This window comes from Stylophora pistillata, chromosome 3 (genome assembly GCF_964205215.1).
Source record: "Stylophora pistillata chromosome 3, jaStyPist1.2, whole genome shotgun sequence".
Lineage (NCBI taxonomy): Eukaryota > Metazoa > Cnidaria > Anthozoa > Scleractinia > Pocilloporidae > Stylophora > Stylophora pistillata.
Genome location: NC_142521.1, coordinates 488,704 through 516,138, shown reverse-complemented (window position 1 = coordinate 516,138; position 27,435 = coordinate 488,704). Strand labels below are relative to the sequence as shown.

The 27,435-nt window shown below is 37.1% G+C and overlaps 3 protein-coding genes, 1 long non-coding RNA gene and 1 pseudogene across 11 annotated transcripts; 3 read left to right on the top strand and 2 right to left on the bottom strand.

Moving 5' to 3' along the window:
* The first annotated feature begins 134 nt into the window (after positions 1–134).
* On the top strand, positions 135–3,968 carry LOC148733997 (uncharacterized). Its single transcript, XR_015998681.1, has 4 exons — positions 135–147; positions 1,632–1,664; positions 1,903–1,951; positions 2,752–3,968. It is a non-coding gene; the product is annotated as an uncharacterized LOC148733997 (long non-coding RNA).
* On the top strand, positions 3,471–6,792 carry LOC148733996 (maternal protein exuperantia-like). Its single transcript, XM_088753165.1, has 3 exons — positions 3,471–4,463; positions 4,715–5,053; positions 5,593–6,792. The coding sequence occupies exons 2-3, from the start codon at positions 4,789–4,791 to the stop codon at positions 6,387–6,389; spliced, it is 1,062 nt and encodes a 353-aa protein (XP_088609291.1). The 5' UTR covers positions 3,471–4,463; positions 4,715–4,788; the 3' UTR covers positions 6,390–6,792.
* A 904-nt stretch (positions 6,793–7,696) lies between these two features.
* LOC148733995 (uncharacterized) lies at positions 7,697–15,387 on the top strand. 8 transcript variants are annotated; one of them, XM_088753198.1, is made up of 10 exons: positions 7,697–8,106; positions 8,210–8,476; positions 8,668–8,731; positions 8,909–9,031; positions 10,311–10,365; positions 11,421–11,890; positions 12,425–12,606; positions 13,067–13,180; positions 13,565–13,753; positions 14,238–15,387. In XM_088753198.1, the coding sequence occupies exons 2-6, from the start codon at positions 8,380–8,382 to the stop codon at positions 11,424–11,426; spliced, it is 345 nt and encodes a 114-aa protein (XP_088609324.1). In that variant the 5' UTR covers positions 7,697–8,106; positions 8,210–8,379; the 3' UTR covers positions 11,427–11,890; positions 12,425–12,606; positions 13,067–13,180; positions 13,565–13,753; positions 14,238–15,387. The 8 variants fall into 8 exon arrangements, with proteins under 8 accessions (XP_088609324.1, XP_088609326.1, XP_088609328.1 ...); XM_088753200.1 differs by adding an exon at positions 9,836–9,978 and having other exon boundaries at positions 7,697–8,476; XM_088753202.1 differs by adding an exon at positions 9,836–9,978 and having other exon boundaries at positions 7,697–8,476; positions 10,298–10,365.
* On the bottom strand, positions 15,197–19,341 carry LOC148733994 (uncharacterized). Its single transcript, XM_088753190.1, has 6 exons — positions 19,207–19,341; positions 18,646–18,791; positions 18,091–18,243; positions 17,826–17,993; positions 17,283–17,381; positions 15,197–16,265 (listed from the first exon to the last, which is right to left on the bottom strand). Exons 1-4 carry the CDS (start codon positions 19,292–19,294, stop codon positions 17,913–17,915), a joined length of 468 nt encoding a protein of 155 aa, XP_088609316.1. The 5' UTR covers positions 19,295–19,341; the 3' UTR covers positions 15,197–16,265; positions 17,283–17,381; positions 17,826–17,912.
* On the bottom strand, positions 19,300–27,395 carry LOC148733993 (uncharacterized; annotated as a pseudogene).
* Positions 27,396–27,435: the final 40 nt, after the last annotated feature.

The window sequence follows — 27,435 nt, the reverse complement described above, 5'->3', positions numbered from 1 at the left end:
TTGAGTTTGATTTATCATCTTACGGGTTTATGGTGAATTAGTTTGGTGACCTGTTCCCAGTTGGCTTGTTAGCTCAATTGGTACAGTGCTGCACTAGTATCGCAGAGGTCAGTGGTTCAAATCCCATGCAGGCCTGAATTTTTTCAGGTGTAATTTTCACTATTGCTTATTAAAATAGTGCTCTTTACTGCGAGGATCATACATAAATACGGTACAATGTGTTGCCAAAAACATCTCTGAAGAATTGAGTGTTATATTTTAGACAAAGAAAGTCTGCCAAATGTTAACTCATCACTGCCTATGTGCTTGTAGTGTCATTATTGAAAAATATTGCTGATCCTATAGCAGCTAGTATGCAGGACACATGTCATATATGTTTATCAACTTTATTGGTCTCATAAGTTATGAATATACAGAAGTAAAAGAAATTTAAAAAAAGGACCAAATAAGATTGCCGAAACAGAAACAAAATCCCATGTGAGGCGCAACCCGAAAACTAAAAAGAAAAAAAATATAAATCCGATAAAAAAACTAATGAACTATATGAACTTTGTAATGGGCCTTGCTGATCACCATAGAGTCTCTGTGGCTCCGTGCTAAAGCATCGGAGCACCGAGTCCCAAGGTCTGAGGTTGGATTTGTCATGGGGACTTAAAAATTTTTCTTTCCCCCACACTTGTGACTTAAGATGAAATGTAACATCTTTCTAAGGTTACTGTTACGTAGTTGTAAATTCAGATATAGGTGATCACAGGATTGGACTCCCACTTTTTATAGAGAACAAGATAGATTAAACTTATGATTTCCAATTAATAATGGGATGGTACATTATGTAGGATTTTTTTAATATATCAAATGGAACTAAGATTGTTAGGCTGTGGCACAGGTTGATCAGGAATGTAGCTTCTTTGTCTGGTTGGTATTTGCTGGCCAAACCAGGTCACCTCACACAGTGCATTTTTCTATGCTCTAGAATTTACCAGTTCTGCCTTTATTGCACTGATTAATTAGATCTTGTGGAGTATAAACAAACAATTAATCTTTGAAACCTGACAAGTTCAAGTATTGTCTGTAAGATATTTTCAACCTGTTCAAGTAGGTGCTCAAATTCATGCTCCAGGGTTAAAAGTGATGATGTCACAAGGCGTAGAAAGGGTGTGGGTCCCCATGGGCGCATATGGGCGCACTGGATGTCAATAGGTTAATTAACATGTTGCTAGCTCTCAAGAAGATCAAGATAAGAGGTTTAGCTTATTCACCTCAGCAAGAGAGTTGAAATTTCAAAGTGAGTAGTATGCAGTGGGGCTGAACATTCCTAGCAGAGTTATATACATACATACATACATACTTTATTTTTCATGTAGGTCAGTACAAGAAGGCAGCTAAAAAGCTGATGTGGACTTACAAATTTAAATATATCTACAACAATTTAAATATTAATGTTATCAAACTTAAGAATTATTTACAATGAGTAAGAAAAAAAAAATGAAGAACTGCTTTCATTTTAAGCAGGAACCATTAACCATAATCTCTATTCTGAGTACAATGTGATACAGTTTGATTCATTGATGTGAGGGCAGCTGGCAAGAAGTATGCGTCAGTGATTAATTTGATTATTTTCCCTCACATAGGTGTATTCTTGGGCATCATCAAAGTATGGACAGGTAAGAAATACAACTTTATCAATGCAAATATTATCAGCATCCTTGCAAGATGTTCGTTTTGATTTTAACCCTTTAACTTAACCCCAAAGTCTGACTGTCAATTCTCCCCTCTAACTGCTACACATTTCCTTGTAAATTAGTTACAAGAATTTTACGTTAGATCAAGATAGCAATCTCTACATAAGTTTAAGTATCTCACTACCTGTTAACTGAGTGATAATATATATGGATATTACAGGGACTTGAAGGATAAAAAGGCAGAGCCCTACCTGAATGCCATTTCTAAGGTAGTCGTTTTCAACTTTGATCACAACATCTTTGAATCAGATAATGCATTTAGAAATAATTTCCTGATTCACATGATAATTTTTTTTAACAATGTTGTGTTGCGTATGATGTACGATCCTCGCAGTAGATAGCGGTATTTATGCAATAGCGAAAATCAGACCTGAAAAAAATCAGGCCTGTACGGGACTAGAACCACTGACCTCTGCGATACTAGTGCAGCGCTCTACCAATTCAGCTAACAAGCCAACTGGGAGCAAGCCAATAAGTTGGCTGGTAATAAACCCGTGAAAGTGATAAATGAGATAGAATAAATATATGAAGTTCATATATTTTGAACTGCGGTGTTAGATACGTATGATGCACGATCCTGGCAGTAGATAGCGTTATTTATGCAATAGCGCAAATTTTTTTCAGGTCTGATTTTCGCTATTGCATAAATAGCGCTATCTACTGCGAGGATCGTGCATCAGACGTATCTAATACCGCAGTTCAAAATATATGAACTTCATATATTTATTCTATCTCATTTATCACTTTCACGGGTTTATTACGAACCAACTTATCGGCCTGCTCCCAGTTGGCTTGTTAGCTCAATTGGTAGAGCGCTGCACTAGTATTGCAGAGATCAGTGGTTCGAGTCCCGTACAGGCCTGATTTTTTTCAGGTCTGATTTTCGCTATTGCATAAATAGCGCTATCTACTGCAAGGATCGTGCATCATACGTATCTAATACTGCAGTTCAAAATATATGAACTTCATATATTTATTCTATCTCAATGTTGTGTTATTTTGAGGAAAGTTTGGCCAAGGAGACACAAAGCAACAGACAAGGCCTGTCTACATTACCGAGCTATCGGACAACAAATGTATAGCAGTTATGTGTGGACATTATCACTCCATGGCTCTGTGAGCAGATCACCGGGTGTGGTCGTGGGGATGGGGAGTCCATGGACAGTTAGGAGTGGGTAGCATTAAAGATGCACTCCTCCCAACACATGTGCAAGCACTTGATCAGTATCAAGTGACCAAACTAGCTGCTGGGTATTCACACAGTGCAGTACTTACAGCTTAGGTTGGCTTTGGTTTGTTACAAAGTCAATTCAATCTGCACCTGAATACCATAAATCCTATAATAAGCCTTCCCGGGGGAGGGGGGAGCTTATTTATTCCACGGATTTTGGGGGGGGGGGGTGGCTTAGAGGGAGGCTTATTAATTTAAAGTGGAAAAACTTAATTTAAAGAGGAAAAACTTCATAAGTATCACTTCTTTTTGAACAAAATGAAACACAGAGTGCTAGTAATATTCTTCAGCACACAAACTGATGGCCATGGTTTACCATGTTTCCCACCTAGTGGGTTTTGTGCCCTGACCAAATATTATATTTTGACCTAAGTTTTACTAAGCTGGGTTATGAGACAAAAGACTGTTGCTATGAAAGAACTTGTTAAGGCCCACATCAAGGAAGAGTCATACACTTGAATAAGCCATTTTTGTTACATTAAAAATTCAAACTTGGTTCAGAGGCTAGGGGGGAAAAGAAACAAAAGATATCACATAGAGGTTGGACAATGAATGATTAATTGCTTTTGGTTGATTCGTCCTAGCCTGAGAGTCATGTTAGAATTTTAATATATGAACAGTGGCCTCACCTATTTATTACTGGAAATAGAAGAGGCAATGTTTTCCAACCCTGTTTAAATCATTTCTTTTTTCAAGGACAAATCCTCACATTTGGAGGAGGTATGAAAATACAGTCAAGCAGTTCACAGAAATTTCCTTTAATTTGTAATGTTGTTTCAAATTGGTTTGTATTGTGGTCATTTTGGAAACGTACAGGCTGCAAGGCATTTTTTAGAAATTTGAACTTTGGAGATTAACAGGGGAAGGGCAATCGGGCAAAACCCTGTGTTGAATTTTAAGCAGTGTTATAATTCGATACTCTCCCAGTGATAAGCTAGTATTATTGGATCTCAGATTTAATTTATGGTTTAGGCTGAATATAAAATACAAATCCATGTAGTTGGACACTTTTTGTCTCTACATACATTGTGCTCTCCAGAACTACCTGGCTCATGTTAATCCCTTAATGATGTTTAGGTTAGTTGTCTCTGATTTTGTAAAGACATTTAGGTATGTATCTTGTGGTGTTTGTTTTACTTAGGACTGTATGGTCAGTTAGGACTGGGAAACAATAGTAAGCAGACACTTCCAGTGCTTGTACGGACTTTAAAGAATGAGAAACTTTACTTAATTTGTTGTGGATCATTTGAAAGTGTAAGTAATTTAGCCAAATTTTCTTACTTTATATTTTAGTCTTTGCACCACTGTTGATACTTTCTTAAGGTGAGGAAAACATTTCTATTGTGCCCCATGCTCATGGTGACCATTCTTCTTGTGGCGACTGGTGTGGCTACTTAAAAAGTCCTGCGTCCTACAAACACAGAGGCCTTCCCCATGGCAAGGATCTGATGGACAAAAGGTTGAGGCAGTCACTGGAAAAGATCATAGTAGTAAGTACAGTGTACATGTATGCTGGCACAGCTCGCTCCTCACAAATTCCCAATGCCAACCATTTTACCTGTAGAGGAACACAACTCTTAGAAAATAGTGTTAGTGCTTATGATTGTATTCTAAATTAAATTAATAACTGCAAGGGATAACGCTATAAGTGTTAGAGGACTATCAACCTCTTTTTCCGTTTCACAAGCTTTAAGAGATACCAAATTGTAGTGAATAAAAACCATTTGTTTCTTCAATTTAGGTTTATGCTTCAAATGCTAAGAAGCTAGCTCCCCTTGGGTCGAGCCAGGCAATTCTTTAAAGTTTGCAAAGAAAATGGACAAGAAAATACTAATTTTGAAACAGAAACAGAAAACAAGAGAGTACAAGAAGAAAAGAATTGAGAAGAAAGCGAAGCAGTTGAAAAAGACAAAACAGCTTGAGAACAGAGAAGGACAACAGTATAGTTCTGGAATGGGCTTTGATGGACATGATGCTGCTCAGGAAATTTCAGCACCACCTGCAGCCTCAAAGATTGAGAAAGTATCGTTAACCAAAGACTATCATCAAATCATATTTGATTTGGAAACATCTGGAAGGGGTAATTAGCTTTGCAGGGTGAAGTTTGGCAAAAAAGTAACAAAGTGAATACAAGGCTGTGCTCTAAGGAAAATTGAATGGAGCCCAGTGCTCTGAAACTGTGAAATCTAGGGTGCCCAGCATATGCTTTGTATAAAAAAAAAACTAAAATTTCCGAGTCACCCAAGTGGAAAAGTAAGGTGCCAGGGGCCACTGGGCGCTGTTAGAGCACAGCCTTGGAATATAACCATGTTTGTCCCAGCAGGGTGTTTTGGAATTGCACATTAGAGAATAATTATATTTAATCATGGAATTGTTTTGCTATTTTGCTAGATTGCTGAATACTCGTCCTGCTAATTTGCATCCCATAGATTCCTTTGTTTTATCATGCCTTGTCCTCAAAGAAAATAGGTCAGATGCAAATTAGCAGGACAGGTGTTCAGAAATCACTCCTATTTTTATTTTAGATATACCCTGCATAGATGCACTAAGCCTTTTTATTACATTTTTCTTTGTAATATCTTTGTAAAGTATTAATTGGATTACAATATCTTAAAACAGGTAATGATGCTGAAATCCTACAAATTGCAGCAACAGATGGTAATGATGAGTTCTCTATTTATATCAAGCCTCGTAATGTACTATCACCAGAAGCATCTGCTGTGAACAAACTCACCTTCCAAAGAGCAATACTGTTTTATGATGGGAAGCCAATAACTGATGCTGTTGCAATTGATGTGGCACTGAAGACCTTCATTGAGTGGCTCAAATCAAGAATGCCTTGCATTTTAGTAGCACACAATTGCAAATCCTTTGATGCCAGGTTCTTGGTGCAAGCAGCAGAGAAAAATGGAGTCATGGATGACTTAGTTAAAACAGTTTCTGGCTTTACAGACCCTCTTTCAGCATTCAGGGAATTGCTTCCTGAAAGGAAATCCCAAAGCCAAGAAAACCTGGTACAAGGTCTTCTGGGTAAATCCTATGAAGCTCACAATGCTCTTGCAGATGTGCAAACACTTTACCAGCTGGTGAACAAGTTTCTAAATGTCAAACTGCTACAAAAGCACAGCTTCAAAGTTTCATGGGTGGCATCATATCAGAAGCTCCTAAAAGAAAAGAAACTTCTGGTTAATACCCTGCAGCCATTAGTTAGAGAGAAGTACATTTCAGCCTCAATGGCCATTAAGTGTGCAAGCTCAGGTTTGGGTCTCCCTCACCTGAGAGTGGTATACCAAAGAGGCAAGGAAGAAGGGGTGAAGCAAGTTCTGATGGAGAGGTTTGACAACAAACCCAGGGTCTCCTCAAACAAGCGGGTGCTGGTGCAAATATGTCAGTACTTTACAGATACTGCAAATTAAGATTGTGATTTGTGCAATTAATGTTTTGAAATAATTTTTGCACGGAAAATGTAGTAGTCAGAATGAGGACCAGTGAGACATTGGAGTGTGGTTCTGAAGTATAAAAAGCAAATTTTAAAGTGCAGTTCGTATTTTTCAGAGTATACTACATTGTACTGTATATATCACTCCTGTTAGAGTGATGGGTGAAGAATTCACATTTTGCTGTGTATGGAAACCAAACAAGACAACATACAAAGAATACAAAGAATTTGGGTTGTCTGTCTAGCATGGGGTCCTTGACTCCTTTAAGGACTATCCCTATGGCATTTTTTTTTCTCCTTTTTCTCTCTCTTTTGTTTACTATGTTGCCATTAAATTGATAAATATAAATATAAATACGAATCAACAGTCTTTTCTTCAAGTTTTTTGTCAAACCTTTATTGCCCAAGCAAAACAAATCGAACCCTAGCTCACTGGAATTAACAAAACGCCAGCGCTACGAAATTGTTTCAACTAAATGCTTATAACTTCAAAATCTCATCAAATCTTGACTTACCTCATTTTTTATTATTTTTTCACCCTTTCCAAGTATGAATTTCTGTGTTGGTGACATCAAACACATAAAAACAACCGAAAAGAAGCTTATTATCGAGTGCATACTTCGAGCACGATGGACACCATTTTGTCTCGTCCCAGTCCCCACCGTGCAAATTCTTCATCCTGACTACGATCTGAAAACCATGTCCACCTTTTACGGCAGTTTGTGAGGAAACAAGCACGGTGACACCCGATTTTTTTTTCAGGTTTTTGCTATGAACAATCTAATAAAGAACATATTTGAAGAATAAAAGAAGTTTGACGGTAGAACATTTTTTTTTTGGAAAATAGTTCCGTACTTCGTGTATTTTGGCCAAGGCGAGGACTTCATGCTAACCACGGAACTGTCCGAAAAAGGGAAAAATCCCCACAACCGAGCAATCAAAAACAGCTAAAATGAAGCAATACCGCTTATTTTGATAAAGGAACCTTCAATTTCAAAATAAAATTTTGTTTCTTTCAAGTAACCAAGGCTAAATTCAGTTGGAAGGTGATTCGAATTTTTAACGCACAACCAATAAAAATAGCCCATTTTATTAGCCTGCCGACGCATAAACAAGCACGGTGACCCCATTTTTTTTTTACATTTTTTTAATGTTTATATCATGAATGTTAATCATACCAAGTTTCAAAAAACGTTTGATAGTAGAGCAATTTCAAGGGAATTACCTTAAGGCGATTCCCTTGTTTTGCACTGCGCAACCTTTTCTGCGCATAACATTGCGACATCCAAGATGGCGGCCGTTCTTCATGCTAGCGTGAGAAAAACAAACAAGGGCCGCTTTTGCAGAGCGAAAGCTTTTATTTGCAATAAGAATGCCGCAAATCGGCTGAAAGCTTCTGGTAATGCTCTGGTAAGACAAGAAAATGAAAAGAATGTGCGTGATCCGGAAGTCTGCAGTGGATTTCCACTTCGCGGCCGTCGAGTTGTGGAATTCAATGTCCCCCTGTGAGGCAGCTCTACAGCTCTTCGACTGCATAAAAGAACCGGTGTCTGGGTTAGGATCACTACTGTACATATCCTCTTCAAACTCTGAGTGTGGAGAGACAAATACCTGTCGTACAAACAAGACCCACCGTAGCACCGGAACAACGCGAGGGAGACCAATCTTTGATGTAAACACGAAGCTCGCTGCAGGTTTATTTACATTAAACGTGGCTAAAAATCTTGTTTTCCACCATCACAGCATCCATTTAACATCTAGCCAATTTGTTAATAAGTTGAATCGAAATATTTACAGGGATGCTACACGCAGGCATAGATCCTACCCACGTAAACGAGTAGTTATCATCCATCAATATACCATCACTTGGAGAGTCCACGCTGAAGGCTCGCGAGAGGGAAGTGGGGCTCCAAGTTGAAAAGTTGGCCAAGGAATCATGTCTGAAAAGTTTGGAAAGCGAAAGAAACATGTGGAAAGATGATAGTGAAAAGGAAAATGTGGAGATAGGAGCGTCATATGACATGGGATGGCAAAAAAGGGGAAAAGCCCACAACAGCCTGAGAGGTACACTGCAAATTCAACGTCTGAAAGAATTAAAAAGGGTGCATTTGGTTATGCATTTTCTTAGAAAGCTGCTGTTTTTTTCTCTGGATTGTTCTTTAGCTTACTGACAGTTTTGGTGTCAGCCAATGGTCAAAGTTAATGAACTAAATAATTAATAAATAAATAAAATATATCCTTACTTTCACCACTAGGTGTTGGCTCCATGGTTGGCCTAAAAACTGGCAAGGTGATTTGCTATGGTTCAAGGTCAAAGAAGTAATGTATAGAAATATATTTTGTCTACTAGCACCTTGTTGTAAACAACAAGAGCGATGTTTTTTTTTTTCAATTTGACCAAAAAAGTACAGAATCATTCAACATATGACAGCACCCATATTTGTCTCCTCTTGAAAGTGTTACCCAGGACCTTTACTCATAATGTCTTTTGTAAAGGTGTGCAACAAGTGAAACTGCCAACAGACAGTCGAAAAACTCTCGCATGCACAACTGCAGGCTCAACTGGGAAGGCTCGTCAAAAGCTATGGAAGCTGATGTTTGTGTTGATCTAGTCAAAAGGTAATTACTAACCAGGTAAGTAATAATAAAAATAAAAAATAAAATAACAATTATAATAATAGTTGTTAACATGTCAAATTCACAGCTCTATTGCTGCAAAGAGAGACTTGTGGAATCTACCTCAACTGGTAGAGCGCTGCACTAGTATCGCAGAGGTCAGAGGTTCGAGTCCCGTACAGGCCTGATTTTCTTTTTCAGGTCTGATTTTCGCTATTGCATAAATAGCGCTATCTACTGCGAGGATCGCACATCATACGTATCTAATACCGCAGTGCAAAATATATGAACTTCATATATTCATTGCATCTTATATGCTTATAACTTCAAAATCTCATTAAATCTTGAATTACCCCATTCTATGTTATTTTTTCACCCTTTCCAAGTATGAATTTCCGTTTTAGTGATATCAAACACATAAAAACAACCGAAAATAAGCGTAATATCGAGTGCATACTTCGACATCTGATGCCCGATATATTCTGTACGATTTCGTTCTTTGAGCGTGTGACGCCGTCACAGCCGTCACAGCCGTCACAGCCGTCACAACAGAGGGTAGACTGGGCTTGACTCACTCGTCAGACTGTTAAGGATACTCAAACGATTGACTGAACTTGACTCATTCATCAGACTGACTTTTAAGGATACTCAAAGGATTCATTTAGCCTAAGTCGAATTTGTTTACGAAGTACTTTGATTTCTTTGTTGCGAATTTTTTTAGTTACGGATGTGGTTACGTTGTGCGCGTATAAAAGCCTCGTTTAGCGTCGCTTTAGCTATTGTATGATTGTATTTCACCTGGATTAGGCTGGGTTGCACGAAAAATATATCTGGCATGGTATAAATCCACGGATGGGATGGCATTTGTCCGGAGAAGAAAGGAGTGCTGTTGAAGTTTCGGATGTGTGTTTTGTGGACAAGTCTCTTTTAAAATGGCAAATTTCCTTTGCGTAAGTTCTTGTTGAATGTTTCCGGAAATTTTGTTATAATTCCTTTTTGCACATAGAGCCGTTTAATACTGTTGAATTGCCAGTCAATAGTCGTTTAAATTTTCGCGAGCATTAGCGTGACCCCGCGTGAAACTGAATTAAATCTCGAAATGTACACCTCTGTTCGTTACCATCTAAATGTACAGCCGGTTAACCATTTGTTCGTTACCTTGTTTTTGTGAACGTAAGTCTTTCTCTATAATCTGTTATTTATTATTGTTTTTGTTGATAATTATTGGACACAACTCCTTTTAGTTGACTTTGTTTTTTAATTTGGAAGTTGTCGTTCTTAGGTCTCGTTTAGTGGCTTTGCAGTCGCCTTTAACGAAGTCCATGGACTTAATTCAGGTAAGTGGTACCATTCCAGTATGGGGCCCATGAATATAAATAAAAGCAATTATTTCCAAAAGGTAACTGTTATTTTTCGTCCTGTCGAGTTTGGAGTTTACAGCTACTCTATAATTTGAGCAGGTCGAGGGGACGCGAAGGTAGGTGGCGCATTACGGCTATTGGAATATAGTTTAAATTTTATTTGTATATAAGGCCCAAATCGGCCATTTCTTTCCATAATTAAGGTCGAGTGATAAAGCTATCTTTGAAATGTAAACTTTATTTGGCCTCTTTTATTTGTGATTTAAATTCTCTCCTAAATATCTCATTAATTTCTCGCAGTTGTGTCGGCCACCCTGCAGATGGCCACCAAAACTAAAAGGCGCTCATAGTTTTCGTGAAGATAATGAATGTAAAGTACTTGAATTAATTAGCATTAGAAAAAGCCCCGCTTGACTACATTAAGGGAAAAACTAGGTGATCAAAAGCTTCTTTTTCTAACGTGGGCTTTTAAAGATAATTTGAAACCACAATGAGTGGTAATAACGCGTTGTTTATTCGCAATCTTGCTCACTGTCCTCACTCTTGTGGTCGAGAACTGCTCCCGGTGGACGAAGCCCCTATGACTGCACTTGTTAAAGAGGAAAACTAGTTCTGCAAATACAAGTTTACACATTTATATTTTGAAATATCACTTGTGGTGTTTATCCCTGCAGTTACCACGTACAATTCGTGCTATTATTTGTTTAATACACTACAATCCTCGGGGGGCCAAGTTGAATTCCTGGGCGAATTTGGTGTACTGTTGTACCCTCCTTCAGGCGTTACTTGGCAAAACCATTGCACTTCGGCTTTGTTAAGTATAGTTGTTTGGCCATTGCACTGACCGTGGCCGAGGACGCCCTATAAAAAAAGCAAAAAAAAGGAAACCGACTAATACTGAAAAGAATATGAATCTAGCAGCCATTTCGGGTCTATAGTTTCGTTTTAGATCCAAAATTCAAGAAGGAAGCTTTTTGTATCTTTATTTTGTAAATCCTTTGTAAAAATTAAGATGTGTTTCTTCTCCTCAGGATTAAGTGAGAAAAGAGTGACAAATGCTTTCTGGAATGGAGAGCTGGAAGCTGAACTAAGAGAAAGAAAGGCACTTGACATGTTCTGGATGATGTTTGTTGATGCTGACAGAGAGGCAATCATGGCTCACATTGACAAGCTTAGAGCCCAGGCAGATTATTCACATCCTCGTGGAGACTGCACTGAAGACTGTAATGCTAGAGGTGATGAATGGCAATGTAAACTGTTCCCTCTTTTTGCAGTTGTTTTTTTCCCAAACCTTTATTTTGCATGAAATGTAGTTTCCTATTAATGCTGAAACCAGAGGAGCCAATAGCAGATTGGATTGGAGGATTTTCTAAGTCATTTATAAATACAATCTGTGATTAGGAATGACTCTTTCATTATTATTTTGAAAGGATGTGGTAAGCTTTGGGTTGCAGACAGGTAGTGGAAGTTGATGTTCGCACATTGTATGATGAAGAGAAAGGTGCAAGCCCTAATGTTTATTTTCTGATTCATATCATTAAGAGTTGAAATCCTTGTTTTCACTCATCCACCTTCAATATTTTTGAGAAAGGTCAACAAAAAGTGTTTTACATTACTCTCTGGGGATTTGATTATCATATTTTTTTCTCTTCTTTAAGCTTTTTCACTTTTCTTTTAAAAGAAAATACATCACATTCATAGTTTAAAATTTGTTGTAAATTACTATGTTCACTTTCTTATTGAACTGCATTTGTTTTGTTGCTATTTAAAAATAACAATAAATTTCATAGATGCATAAAATTTTGAAGGACCAGTGTGAAAAAAATCTGATGGGGTCAGGGTTTGGATGAATCAGTTTGGACTCTAATGGATTCTGATATTATGAATGTGCTTCCACTGAATGTGATCTCAGTTATGTTCGCTATGGAGCCCTTATATTTGAGAATGGCACACTTTTTAAAACATTTGACAATTTGATAATAATCATTTGGTCATTACTGTCGAATCTCCTTTTTTTTTAACATTTTTTCATTAGAATGTTATCAATGGACTTCCCCTGGTAAATTATCCTGATGTCTGCACTGCCGCCCATGTCCATGGAATGGCATTTTGCCAGGAACATTTAGATTTTCTTTCCTCCAGGCATCCAAGTATTCCTTCTGATATTAGAGGCTTTTTAAAACATTGTGGTGTTTTAGGATGCAAGTGCTGTTGAAGGTAAGTGGTGATTTACATTCGGATGTTTACGATTCATTTCTTCATGTCATCAACTTCGCATGAAGGATGAATAGATGTTCCTTAATTTTCTTGTGCAACCATTTTCATCTTTTCCTGCTATACCAAATGAAAAATCAAAAATATGTTTCGATAAAAGATCCGACATGTTACCCTTTTGATATGTGGGTTGCCAGACAGTGCAAATAATTGCACTTGCTAACTGATAGAAGAGGTTGAGTATCAGATGACTCAAGTTGAAGGTTTCCCAAAGTATTTGTGTGAGCAATCTTCTTAGCTAGAGGGTCATGTTGATATTGGTCAGTACATGTTATTTCACTCATGTCTGGTAATTGCTGTATGCAATTTCAATTCTGGGCAGTGCTTTTTAGCACTACTTCCTTCCAGTTAAAATGCGAGCACTCACTTATTCATATACTTATTCGTATTTTTTACTTCTCAGTTGCCGACAATATCACCCTAACCACTGATGAAACTAAAAAGGTAGAATCTGTGGTAGACTCCATTTTGGATACTGCAAGTACACCTGTAGGTCAATCAGCAGTGTTATCCCAAGGTAAACCTATCCCCTAGGCCCTCCATAAGTTTGCCTATTCATTTCCAATTGTGCATATTTAACTTTTTGTACAGCTGAAATGTTTCTGAAATTGTAAAGGCATCACCCATGACAAGTTTGAAAGCAATGCAGCTTTAATTGAAAAAATTTTGTTTTTAGTGTGTCGTTTTTAAGTGCACGACTCCTGTTATCTTTGACTTCTCCCTGAGCCTGTTGATGTCAAACATATTCCACATTGTAGGTTAAGGGCTGCATAATGGTTTTGAAATCGTATAAATAGGTTTGCCTTTTTGTGATATGCTACCATACCATGTTTCATTAGCTTTTAGTTACATTTGAAGTGCCAAAAGAAAAAAAACTCATTTTTTCTCGCTCACACAACAGGAAATGAAGAGATTTTATCTCAACCTACCTCGGCTGCATTACTAGCTGACTGTGCAGAGGAAACACCAACATCTTGTAATAAAGAAACTGGTGAAAAAAAACGCCTGCAGAAATGGTCCCGTGGACATTTTTTTATTGTTCGAGGCAGTGGATTTATTGACAAATGGAATCCCCTTTTCCTGAACCTTGGTTAATCTTCTTTCACTATATATATATAGCTGTTTTGAAATGTTGCACTTTCCGCTTACATATATATGTATGATTTAAGTCATGTTTCCCCGGACAATTTTCTTTTTAATGATAATATCACCTTTTGCAGGTGCAGATCGATTGTCAAGTTAAAGATAAATAGACGCAAACAGTATCACATTAAAAATGTTGCTACTGCTTTGACTTAATTTGCAGAGTTGATTTGATTCATCTTTGAGCCAGTCAAGCAGAGTTTGCATTTTATGTACTTTAACTCAGGTGTACATTTCTCTTACCTGTACTTATACAGTTAAACATGTAAAATTGGACCTCAGTGTAGGTTTAGCCATGCCTATGATTATTGAAATGAGTCATGAGAATTTTGTTATCTAATATGCTAGACTCTCCATTAAGTTAAACCAGAGGTATCAATTTTATTTAATGTTTTCTTATGAAGGGTTATATATTTATTTCATGCCAACAGGTCGGAGAGTCCATCACAAGCATTTTTGATAATAATTAATTGGCTCTTAATCGTTTTGAAGGCCTTATCACCATCTTCTTGGGGGGATATATACTTGGCATACAACATGTGTCACGTTGATGGCATGAAAGCTGCGTCCAAACCATTGCCACTTAACCACCACCATTTGACAAAATGTGGTCTGGAATAAACAAACTCATAGATAGTTTGCACCTCAAGAACTATAGAGATCCACAGTGCAAGACAAAGTACAATCCAGCCCAACTGAAGGAGGAGTTACCAAATGTTAACACTATGGCAGCAGAGCAGACCTTTGTTTGGCTTTCCCGTTTCTGTAATCATATGTGATTCAACATGTATATTCACTTCTATATTATGCAAACCTCATTACACTTTGCCTTTTCCTTAAAACATGTCTTTTGACAACCAGTTTAATAAGAAAGCTCTGTAAAGATGAGGCAAATTGAAAGCTAATGAAGGAACCAAACTACTATATTGCTAATAGCCCAGTTTCCCTTCATTCTCAAACATGACAAACAGTGATTATCAATAGATAGTTAGGAGAAAAGGTTGTGTGGATGAATGAAGTAATCATACAAGAGAAAAGAATGCCTTAATCTACTTGTTCTGTGGTAATTTAGAGATAATTTTGGTGAATTGGTATGTGATCGGTATTCACGGGTTTAAAGTGCAATCTTGAGATAAATCCATCTCTCTTATCCCCTTCCACTGCACTCACCATGGATCCTCTTTTGGGACTCTCGTCAACTTTAGACACTTCAAGTGGAAGAACCTGTTTCCTGGACACTGTTGGGAAGGAGCAGTGCACCAAATAATCAAATAGTTTTGGTGGCAATGATTCTTATTATTACTCAGCTCGCGTTTCTACGTAGCTGCCACTTTGCTTAGTATCTGCATGTTATGACCTTGCCTGATTTAACTATGAATCCCACTTGCCATTGTGTGGAAAACAACATTTATTGTCATCATTTATTGTAGACTCATTTCTGCTTTTATATTCCAAATAATGAATATCAGACAAGAAGTTCTGTTAAAGACGAATTGATGTTAAATATTTATTCTTACTTAGATAATGCCATGTACTACTTATGCAAGTACCTAATAAAGTTGTTATTGTTGTTGTATAAAATTTCATCAAAATATTATTCCTTATGATGTCATTTTTCTCCTGCACTAATGATTTTTTATCCGTGTTTTTACAGTTTAGTTAGGGGACCTTTCATAGGTATAGCCTCGCGGTTCACTTTTTCAAATCTGTTGCGTGTATCATAGGTTTGAGCAGATATGTAGTTGAATAAAATGTTATTAATATCCGACAGTTTTAAAAAGTTATGTTTGCCATAAGATCATACAAAGACTGGGGACTGGGGCGATAAACATAACCCAGGGTGCACGTAGGATTAAAATCTTCCTAAACTTTGAGAACGTAAATAAAGAAATAAATAAAAAACATGAAATAATAAAATACGTATATATATATATATTATGTGGCAGTTAAAACGTCTGGATGCCAGAACTCATATACACGAAAGCTGGGCGCCTAGGACGTGGCCAGCTAACAAGTTTAGAATTTACATATGTACCCCCCCCCCCCAAAAAAAGAAAAACTTATAGAAAATGATAAAAAAAAAAAACTTCTAAAAAAAAAAGCCCTAGTGGCTAGTTCCTAATGTCTTAAAAACTCAACAAAATAACATATGGCTATGATGAAGTCTTCAACTCATGACTTTCAAAGATCTTGAGTGAACTGCTGACTACAGACTTCTGCATTCTACCTAACACTGCTGTACTCCTTTCTGATCCAACAAGCTCCCTGACGCTCTTCTTGAGGTCTTTCGAGTACCCTCCCAGGATATCGATGATTATGTTGTACTGAACGATATTAAAACCCGGGTACTGTCTCTTGAGCTCTAGAAGAAGCGGGCGTACTTCATGATCTTCTCCTCGTCTTTGTGGTCCATGGGCAGCTCATCTCCAGTAGTGTTACCGTCTTGCGCGCCTTGTCCACTAATTATATTGATAATAATATATTGTTATTATCATTATTATTATTATTAATATTATTATTATAAAAGTTTCGATAGCTTTTTATCTTACGTGAAAAAATTGTCCGTTAATGCAACAAAATGGAGTCGCTTGTTGGTCAGGACCCACGCTCGTTAGTCTTTATAGCGGAGCTCGCAGCGAAGCACGTCATCATAAAAATGGTAGTAACATATAAAGCCGAAAAATTGTGACTTATAACTGTACGGACGTCTGTACAAGGTGTTACTTGCATATTAGTTCGATTTGAAAAGTTGATTTCGACCTAAAAGTTAACGAGCCTTTCGAGAAAACGAGCCGCTGGAAGCTTTATCAAATTTTTAGAACTTGCGTGGCTTAAGCAAAGTGGGTGCTTATTTGAAGAGGGTTAGGGTGAGGAATGTTGGGAGCTTATTGCAGTGATAAAGGACTAATCGAGGGTGCCGACTGTCACAACCAAATACTGTCACGATTAAACAATATTGTAAAAGAGCTTAGTCTTTTCTTCACAATTATTCTTGTCAACTTCTAAGCTACTCTAAAGGGCTATAGGATAAGTCATGGTACTGATAAAGGATAAATTTCGACATGTTACAACCTGTCAAGGTGTGTAAAGTCCTTACGACTTAATATATCGATCTAGCCACGCCTAAAAGTGGAGCTCGCAGTTTTATTATTTTGTGTACGTCTCAAAGGCAATTGACGATGATAAACCAATAGAGTGCAATTTTATCAAACACCAAATAATCAAAACAAAAATAATCACAACAGCTTATTGCAATAGAGGTTGAGAAGAAAAAAACCAGAGGGTTGCTATGTCTAGCAAACACAAGTGGACTAAATTACAATTTAGTTAATGTAAGTAGTTGCTAAATCTGACTTTAGCCCTTCATTAGAGTGAAGAGTTAGCCCTATGCTTTGACAAAAGCAGTGAAATTCCAACTTACTTTAGACACTTGATTATGAATTCTTTTATTGGAACAAAAATTTTCTTGTTCTTACTTTTTCAAAAGAAGGTAAGGTAGCATCCATGGCAGTAATTTCAATCAGTGCTTCAGCAGTTTCTTTTCTTGACAAGCAAAATGACGAATCTATGAGGACCTACAACAAACAAAGGACACTTACTAATAAAAATATTAATAATGACAATGGGATTTAGCTGGCGGCATTCCATGAGGTGGTTCTTCTTGTCCACTGGTTTAAAGTGAAACGTTGAAATGTTGGTTTTTGTGGAGGGAGGAAAACCAAGGAACCTGTATAAAAACCCTTGGAGCAAGGACATACCGACCCACATACCACATATGACACCAGGTCTGGGAATTGAACCTGTGGAACAGCAGGGAGGTGAGTGCTCTTGCCACTCAACCATCCCTAGTTTCCATTCGGTTACTATGCAAGGTTTTGCTACTTCAATTGTCATCTTTGGGTCAAGCACCAAAGAAGATGGCACACAAATCATAACAAAGATTGATGGACAAAACATTTTTCATACAATCTGCCATCCTTATAACTCGGGAAACTCTGATTGATTCATGCACAACATACTTCAAGCAAATAATTATCAAATCGGCATCCACACAGGATTGAAACTTTCTCTTCCAACTCTCTGGCTAAGGATGCTATTGATTCACATTACTCTTCATCAATAGGCTGACCAAGAGGAACTCCTCTCCATCTTCCAAGCCAAGAACCTTCAAGTTTCTCCAAAAGGTTCTAAAGAAATGACCATAATTATTACAATTTAGACTTTCAGTCATGTCATAGGAGAGGATACACATTCATCGCTCGTGAGAGTTGAAATGCTGATCACCTTCATTCTCCTGTCAAGCCTTGTCCTTAGTGTCCACCACTCGGTTGTGTTGTTAATATTCATGCTTTTGATGCTGTCATTCATTATGTCTATAAATTCCTCCAATACACTAGACTGGAACAGCTTTGAAAGATCCATAACAATTTTGTCTCCCTTTACAAAATAAATTGTTTCAGTCAATAGTTAATTAGGTTAATTTACTACACCAACCCAGTTCTTGTGCTTTTAACATTACTTACAGACTTTCTAGTGGTTAAATGAGAAATTATCTACTAGTAAGCTCAGGTTACCCCCACTGTTTTGTCAGATATCCAGACAGTTTGCTCAGATGTATTTCTAGTGATCTTCTAGAATAAAGAGGTATTGTGAGAATTCAGTGTTTTACCCAAAAACCCCTCATGGTGACCTTGGACAAAGCTTACACCTGCACTACAGAATCTCAACTGACTGTAAGCTACTACCTCCTCCAACGTAGAGGTTTGAGGTCCACTCTCCCTAAATACAACAACAGAGTAACCGCAATATAACCAAGTTGTTACAAACACATCGACATACAGTGCAATCCTTGTTCTGTGCTTCTCCAGATGTTGTGTTAATCTTAACCACAGCAGGATCACAGTCAGCCCTTATCCTGCAGATCAGCAGTTCTCTGTCCTTGCTTACTGGATGTGTGAAGGTTTCCAAAGTGCAAACAGTCCACTCTAGAAAACAATAATTCTAATTTCTTACCTTGTCAATATCACACTATAGGACTATTGCCAAATTCATTATTTGCTCAACGTAATAAATTAAATTTCAGTTCTACTTGTCAAAGGAACTAAAAATTTATGGCAAATGTAATCATCTATGTGTAGCATGAGCTGAAGAATTGGGAAGAGTCAAATGATGTGGTCTGGTAACAAAAAGTTTTTGACAAAGTCATTTTGCTTAAAGAGTTATGTTAAATTAGTGACAATTACATTTCGCTAGAAAAAAATATTCTCCTGTTATAAGAGTCACATTGTTCTACAAACCAATCCTGAGAAAGTGGAACAGTTAAACACTTTCTTTGAAGCTGGTTTGGCTGCATAACACAGCTGAAAGCTCGCTATTGCTTGTAAAATAACTATAATGTACCTTTAAGCATGTTCTGCAATAGGGAAATTTCTTCAGGAGTGAAGAGACCTTGTTTGTATCTCTCAGTTGCACACAAGGAAAACTTCATGATGTTTCGAGTCTTGATCAGGGTGGCCAGTTTTTGGTGAGAAGTATTAGTTGAAGAGTCATCAAGTGACAAGGAGGAAAGACGTTCTGCAAGCTTCACCAGATCTCCTTTGTTTTCCTAACAGACAAAAAGGAAATAACAAAATAAAGAGAAATCTACTTGTAGATTTATTAAGTTCCCTGCTCTGGCATCCCATGTTCTAGTTCCCTGTTATGACATCCCATGTCTTACAGTAGTTCCCTGTTCTGGCATCCATGTTCTAGTTCCCTGTTCTGTAATCCCCTGTTCTGGCAGCCATGTTCTAGTTCCTTGTTTTCGCATTCCATGTAAAGGAGCAGATAAACTTTGAGTCACTTAGTGCCACAGTAATTGGGGATACCAGTAAACACGGACAGTTGTGTACCATGTCTAAGAGGTAAAAGCATCCAAATGAATTTCACAAGGTCACGAAAAATCTCCCTCTTTTGTATACATAACAAAAAGAAGTCTATCAAATGCAACAGTAGCTACAAGTACTCACAAGCAAAGGTGTTATCATATATACCAAAGGTTTAGAAAAATCCTTTGCTATTCTCCTAAAATAACAAAAATCACAGGGATTGAATTGAAAATATCCCTGGTCACTAGTCAGTGAGGTCATCGTTAATTAATTTGAGTTGAAACTTCAACTTAAATTAACAAAAAGGACGTAAACTTTGCCATTATAGTATAGATGAGTGTTCTACAAACTAGTTCCAAGTTAAGCTTTAGAGGTAAACAATTCCCCTTTGAAATCTTCACCATAGGTAAGATATCTTGCTCTATGGGGACATAAGAAGTTGAAATGAAATTTGTTTATACATTTGCCGTAATTGCATAAAAAAAAAAAAAAAGAAAAAAATTTGAAAAATAACTGTTTTGCTGATTTGGACAAGGCAAATTTACCAATTACCAGTAGATTAATTCAATGTTGAATTCACATCAAGGGGATAAAACAAAAGAAATTAACCCTTCATTTTCAGCACAACTTCATGTTCAACAAACAATTTTTAATATCTTACTTTATTCTCTTTCCTGTTCTGGTAACAGCTTGATGTCTAAGAGTAACAGACAAGGACAGTTAATATTATCCTCAAACAATCAGTCTCATTCTATTCTGTTTGCCAAACGACAAACAAAAATTCCATTCGAAGTTGACACCATCATATACTTTCCCTCAATACACCTCAGAGAAATAGCAACAACCTTTGTTGTCCATTCGACCTTAAGGATATGACAAACCACAACTCTTCCTTTTAGACTTGGTAGTTGGTTTTGGTACTTATCCAGAATTCAAAGTAGTGCAAAGTAGCTGCATTCCAACTGGCGGTTACACTTTGCATTTCTACAAGATGCTTGATGGCACTTTTCTTGAACCTTTACATAATTAAGGACACAGCCATATTCTGACTGCCTTTTCCAGAGAAGCTAACAGTAAAGTTATTTCATGCTGTTACTCGTTTGTAACGCTCACTGTGATACACTGTTCCATTGATTTGGCATCGCTTAAAAGACCACACCTTTCCCCAACTTGGTAGTTCTCTTCTTAGTGCCTTCCATTCTGCTTCAGACAGGATCTCTGAATTAATGGCAACTTTTTCCAGTGCCCCGATCACAAAGATCCTCAGTTCAAACTCTTCAGTTTTGGACCTGGAACATCAAATTAATGATAATTAAGTGTTAAAAAGGGGTTAGATGGACACCACAACCTTACATCATGCACAGATATTTACTAAAACTCTTGCAAGCTTGTAATTATATTTATAGGATCAATGCATATGGGTTTGCTCAGAGCAATTTGTGTAATAGACATTTCCTTTTCAAAAAAGAGAAAATCCCAATGATATCTCTCTTGTAACTCTCTTGTTTAATGATTGTACTATCTGTGATAAAAAGTATTAATTGCACAGATTCTGAAACTTACCTTTTGTAGTGATTTTTTTGGGTGAGTTGAGAATACAGGTTTTGAGCTTCGAAACTGGAGAGCTCTGAAGCCAGCTCTGGCAACTTTTGCATCACAGAAACTCCATCCAGAATCTAAAGAAAATAAAACATTCCTGACCAGTTAAAAATTATACTTCATTAACTTAACATTTTCTCATTCTTATCTGCACGGATATAAACAATGATTATAATTACATGTACCTGTCCATCAATATTCTGTGTACCATGAAATAAATCACGGAAATCTCCATTAAGGTCTTCAAAGAAAAAACAAGAATGACTCCAAAGAGGCCCAAGATCTTCAACACAGTCTCTCAGATGTAACAGTTGATGAACATTATATGTCATAAACTGTGGACCTGCAAAGAGCATATGAAGGGCATTCATATTAACAAAGATTTAGTAATACATAGATAGGTAAAAACGAACGATATAAAAACCCGACGTTTCGGCGACTTCATGATGCCATTATCAAGGGTACAAATGAAAATAAAATTAACAAATGCAAGTTCAAGAGTTACAACTACTTAGAATTAGTTGTAACTCTTGAGCTCGCATTTGTTAATTTTATTTTCATTTGTACCCTTGATAATGGTGTCATGAAGTCGCCGAAACGTCGGGTTTTTATATCGTTTGTTTTTACCTGTTTATGAAGGGCATTCAACTTTTGTTAAACATGCTCATGAAAGTTTGTGTGTATTAAGTAGAAAGATATCTGTTTGAGGATATTCCCACTCAAGTCTAACACTCATCCGACTTAACTAAATTTCCAAGGTAACGATAGACAGCGAGAGAATAAAAAATGAAGCAGTCACAAAGCAACATGAGATCTCAGAAAAAAGTTCACAAAGGGAAATTTGCTCAAGATTTCTCAAATTTTGAGAACAAAAAGATTATCATAACATGCATGGAATGGAGCAACCTAACTGTGATATTACAAATACATACCATAGAGAGTAGATGCCTGTGCACAAAATAACTTAAGGCATGAAGCAGAGCTTTCCCTCTCCTGGAGAGAGATAGTTTCTTTCAACAGTCCGTATATTCCTCCAACTAAAAGCATCAGATGAAGAACATACATATCTGGCAGGTACTTCATCAGAAGTGGCACGGCATAGTACAGCAGGAAATTCTTTTTTCTGATGCTAAGGAAAATCAAGAGATTACAAGATACTGCATCAAAGATTCAATCAAATCAGTGTACAATTCTATGGGGTGCCATTACCGCCAAAATTATATTTTTAAAATTATTCAGCCTCTTTTTCATTAACCACTTACTTATACGAATTAACCATACTTGTCACAATATTATTTAGTCCATTTCAAAAATTATTCAGCCTTATTTTCATTAACCACCTACTTTTACGAATTAACCATGCTTGACACAATGTTATTCAGCCCATTTTGAAAATTATTCAGCCTTTTTATCATGGGGCTTGTTTTTAACTATATCCCAACATAACTTGCGGTATTATAAATATATCCCAGAGTTCTTTTCACACCCTTTTCGTTGCAATATGGCAGAAAGTACAGGGATTGCGGATGTTGCACGTTCGCTCTCCCAAGCTGCTACCAATTTAATAAGTCTAGCATCACAAGAGTTTCGAGCAACTAACACTACTTCTGATCTACCTCATGTTGATTGTTAGTTCTTTGGTTTCTTTCTCTGTTTTGCAGCCCTTGTGACGGTGAAATGTTTTGCTTGACTTGATGTTCCACGTGAAGTTGTGTTGCTTACAACTGGTGATGGCGCGTTGTGAACTTTTTGGTACGGAGAAAACGCTCGTTTCAACTCAGCTTGAGCTCGATTAGAAGTATTATTTGTTTCTCGAAGCTCTTGTGATGATTGTGGTGCTAGACTTATGAAATTGGTAGCAGCTTGGGAGAGAAAACGTGCAACATCCGCGATCCCTCTACTGTCGGCCATATTGCAACGAAAAGGACATGAAAGGAACTCTGGGATATATTTATAATCCTGCAAGTTATGTTGGGATATAATTTAAAACAGGCCCCATCAAAAAAAGGCTGAATAATTTTCAAAAAGGGGCTGAATAATATTGTGACAAGTATGGTTAATTTGTAAAAGTAAGTGGTTAATGAAAATAAGGCTGAATAATTTTTGAAATGGGCTAAATAATATTGTGGCAAGTATGGTTAATTCGTAAAAGTAAGTGGTTAATGAAAAAAAAGGCTGAATAATTTTAAAAATATAATTTTGGCGGTAATGGCACCCCATACAATTCTACACCTTAAGGAAATGTGTGTCATTTCTTTCAAATACACGAGTTTAATTTCTTGAAAGTTCTTCATTTAAGAAAGTTCAAACCTGATGCAAGGAGTCACAATTGAATTAATTTTAGTTGCCTAGGTGGATTCCCCCCTAAAGAAACCCCATTCATGTATATTCAAGTGCAAGGTGTAGTGAATGACATTGTTCAGCATTGAGACAAACTGTAGAGATGAAAACTGATATATAACACACACAACCCAGAGGCCCTTTACTAACCTTTCCAATCCTTCTTATCCATAATACTTCTTGGTGTTCTGGTTACCTCACTTATAGGTTTAATAGAAAGAAATTCTTTGTCAACTTCTTCAACTCTGTTCCCAATGAAATAGAGCTTGTCCTTGTTGTCCTGAGAGAACCAGCTATTTAACAACTGTTCCACTACACCTTCACACACACAATGCATGTAATCAATGGCAGTACCACGGATGATGTCAAATGTAGGAATTCCAAATGCCCAGGATAAACCAAGAACTCCCTCAATATCATAACTCTGGGGAGATAAAGGAGAATGAAAAAAACACTCAAGATGAGAAAGAAACCATTCCCTCTGTAATATTAGGGTGTACATGAAAATTCAATATACAATTTTTCATGTTCATCAACATTTGACAACATGGTGCAGTCGACTCTTATATGCTGCAAATACCAATCACCAGCAAATTGTAGTCAACTACAGTCTGATGAATTTAAAGAAGTCAGTTTTTAAACAAAATATGAACTTCAGAGTTTCTCTGTTCATGAAAATGACTAAAGAGACTAGTCCCATCAACTTTAAGGTTAGTTACATGCTCTGGAACAATTTAACAAGTGTTTACTTACTGTTTTGGCACCTTCCTTCCTCCTCCTCAGCACCTCGATGGCCTGCTCGTTGACCTCATTATGCCTTCTGACCTCACCATGACCACTGCTTGAGGAAGCATTGTAGGGATACATGTGGCACTGTCTGTTTCTGCCCTTCTTTCCAATGCCAATGACATGCTGACAGCCTTTCTCTTTACATTTAGAGCACCCACTGTACCCATTAAACTGTTTCATCTGCAGCCACAAGGCCTTTGCAGGGGAATCCAGTGTCACATCGAGCAATATACCTCTAACATTGACCACATCTCCATCCCCCACTGACACCTGCAATCCTGCAAAGCAATATATACTTTTACTTTATCATTCCTATGTAGGAATTAAATTTTGTCTCTGTTTCACACAACCTTGTAGGCTAGGGTGGCCAGAATTCAAGCTTGGTGGTTGAAAAAAAAAAAAAAAAAAATCAAAAATTAAGTGATGAATTGAAAGTATTATCCGATAGCAAATTATTGTTTACTGTACACTATGTAGGATAAGCCGCACTCACAGATAAGCCGCACCCTGAGTCTGGCAACTCATACATGTATTTTGAGAAAAAGTTTATTGAAAAAAAAAAAGAAAAAGAAAAAGAAATCAAAAGTAAATTCTCGAGAATGATATTTTAAAATGTACTTTCTTGATTTATTTATTGTAAACCCATATAATCTCACTAACATTGGTTCTGAGAATTTAGTTCACATTCTCCTGGTATGGTTTTCTTGTCACCCAATTAAGATGGAAGTTGTTTACCTAAAATAATAACTACTTCAGAGTTTCATAATTTTTCAAGGCTACAACTCTACCTCTACCATGTGCTGGGTGTTTATTACCTGGATTATATAGAGTCCTCAGAGAAATAGCAATTGGCTGTAAGAATGTTGGAAAATGGGGTTTTCCTTTACCAAACCAAAGTCCTGCAAAAATGCGATTCATCCTGCTGAACCTGTCAATAAAATTGTAAAAGGACAGTGATAAAAATAATCTGTTTTAAACCTTATATTGTACTAAAATAATGACATGCATTGAAAGTAAACAAAAGGGCATCAACTTTGCCTGCATTTGCACCACAGCCACATAGACTTATGACTTGTACATATACCAAAAACTGTATGAATGTAAGTAATCTATTTTTCACCTCTGAAGCGGAGGAAGTTCATTGATCACTAGAAAAACTGGCCATACTCCATAACTTGATGATCGAATAAGTGCAACTCCATCAGTGTTTCCAAGGAGTGAAATATTGCTTGCACTTGCTGAGAAACCACCAGGTCCTAAATGCATATTGTACAGATTACCATCATAGACATCTTGGATTGAACTGCCATCAGAAGTTTCTCTTTTAAACCTGTACTTTAATTTTTCAAGTTGACCTGGACCTGTTTGACAAAAACAGTAAAGTTATGTCAAACCTACATGTACGTGATATATTTGGCTTACAGATTGTATTACATATTGTAGTGATAGCAAAACAATCATCAACATCATGTTGAAGCTGATTGCTTGTGATAAACAATTTTATGACACCTCAACAGATTCCCAGCACCAACATAAGCTGAAATTATAGCAAAAGTTGTCAGAGCACTTCAGTGGTTCTCAGGGATCTCCAGAAGTTCTGGCAACCGGCATAAATCACTGTCTACTTGTCCTGAGCACACAGGCTATTCTGGGAAAATATAAATACATTTCGGGGTTTCCACTTGACAAGACAGCAAGTTATCCCTGGCTACTTAAAAAATTTTTCTCTGACTAGTTCAAAGTTTTGAGAGAGCCCTGGGTTCTTAGAGTACTGCATACAACAGAAGTGTACAAAAGAATATAAAGAATATTGTATAACTTACGTGACAAAATTGTATGCAGCTGGTCTTCTATTGGAAGCTCAATGAAAAAAGACTTATCTGATAGAAGTCCACTGCATATCCTACAAACCTCACCATCCTTTGGTTTACCAACAGATATGTAGACTTGACATTTTGGATTAGGGCAACAAAAGTGCTTTTTCATAGGATGCTTCAGATATTGGATGTGGCCTTTGAATTGGCTCAATCCTTTTACTGCATTATTTTCCTTGGGACAGTGCAACTCAAGGAGGATAATGAGATCATTAGTGGCAACCATGGACAGTTTGTGTCGCATAATGAATGCCATTGTAAGAGCTAAACTTTCTCCAACTGTTATTCTGCTATCTTGATACAACAATTCATGTTCTATGCTTTCATCTTTTGTTTCTTCGACACCTGATGCCACTTTTTCCACTTCTATTTCCTCAATTAAACTAGCTAGTTCTTCTGCATATATGTAGGTATCTGGGACTTCCTCCTGCACAGCGTTACTCTCTTCAGGAAATTCTTCATTAGCTGGTATATCTTGCATCAAGCTGACAAATTCATCGAATTTGTGATCAGCAGCATTTTCAGAAATTAAGGAATTATTGCCATCTGATATCAAAAGAAAATTGTAAATAAAATTACTGAATGGCAGATATAGTCTAGGCCATCCTTTAGGTATACAAGAATGTTGGAGTCCTATATAATGATTATTCTTAAACTTTGACATTGATTCTATGGGTTTGCAAGCTAGATCAACAATTAAGCCATTACGTAAAAAACTGTGGAAAAATGTTTAGTTTTCCCAGCTTGTGACTTGAAAGAATAAAAAGGACGCTTACCAAGACAATATTGGTCCGAAAAACTACTGTCACTTTGAATCGTCTGCATACTTTCCAAAATTTCTGTTTCGCTTTGTAGCTCTGATGAGAACGTACTGCCGCGGCTATGATGATTACACGTTTTGTCTTGATCTTCAGAATCCCGTTGATGTGGTGATACCTCGTTGTAACACAACTCATCTTCTTGGTGGCTTTGAATTTTTCGTTTAAGTTTCTTTCTTCGCCAAATAGTTGAACGCGAAGGCTCGCCCTCGGCTTGAAATCTCCACTTTTTATAGCTTGGGCGCTCTGCATCCATGCTTAAGGAGAGAGTACGTGAAGCGCGAATGCGTGAGCAGCTTAGTAACCAAGCCTAGAATGTGACTGACAAAGACTGAAGACGAG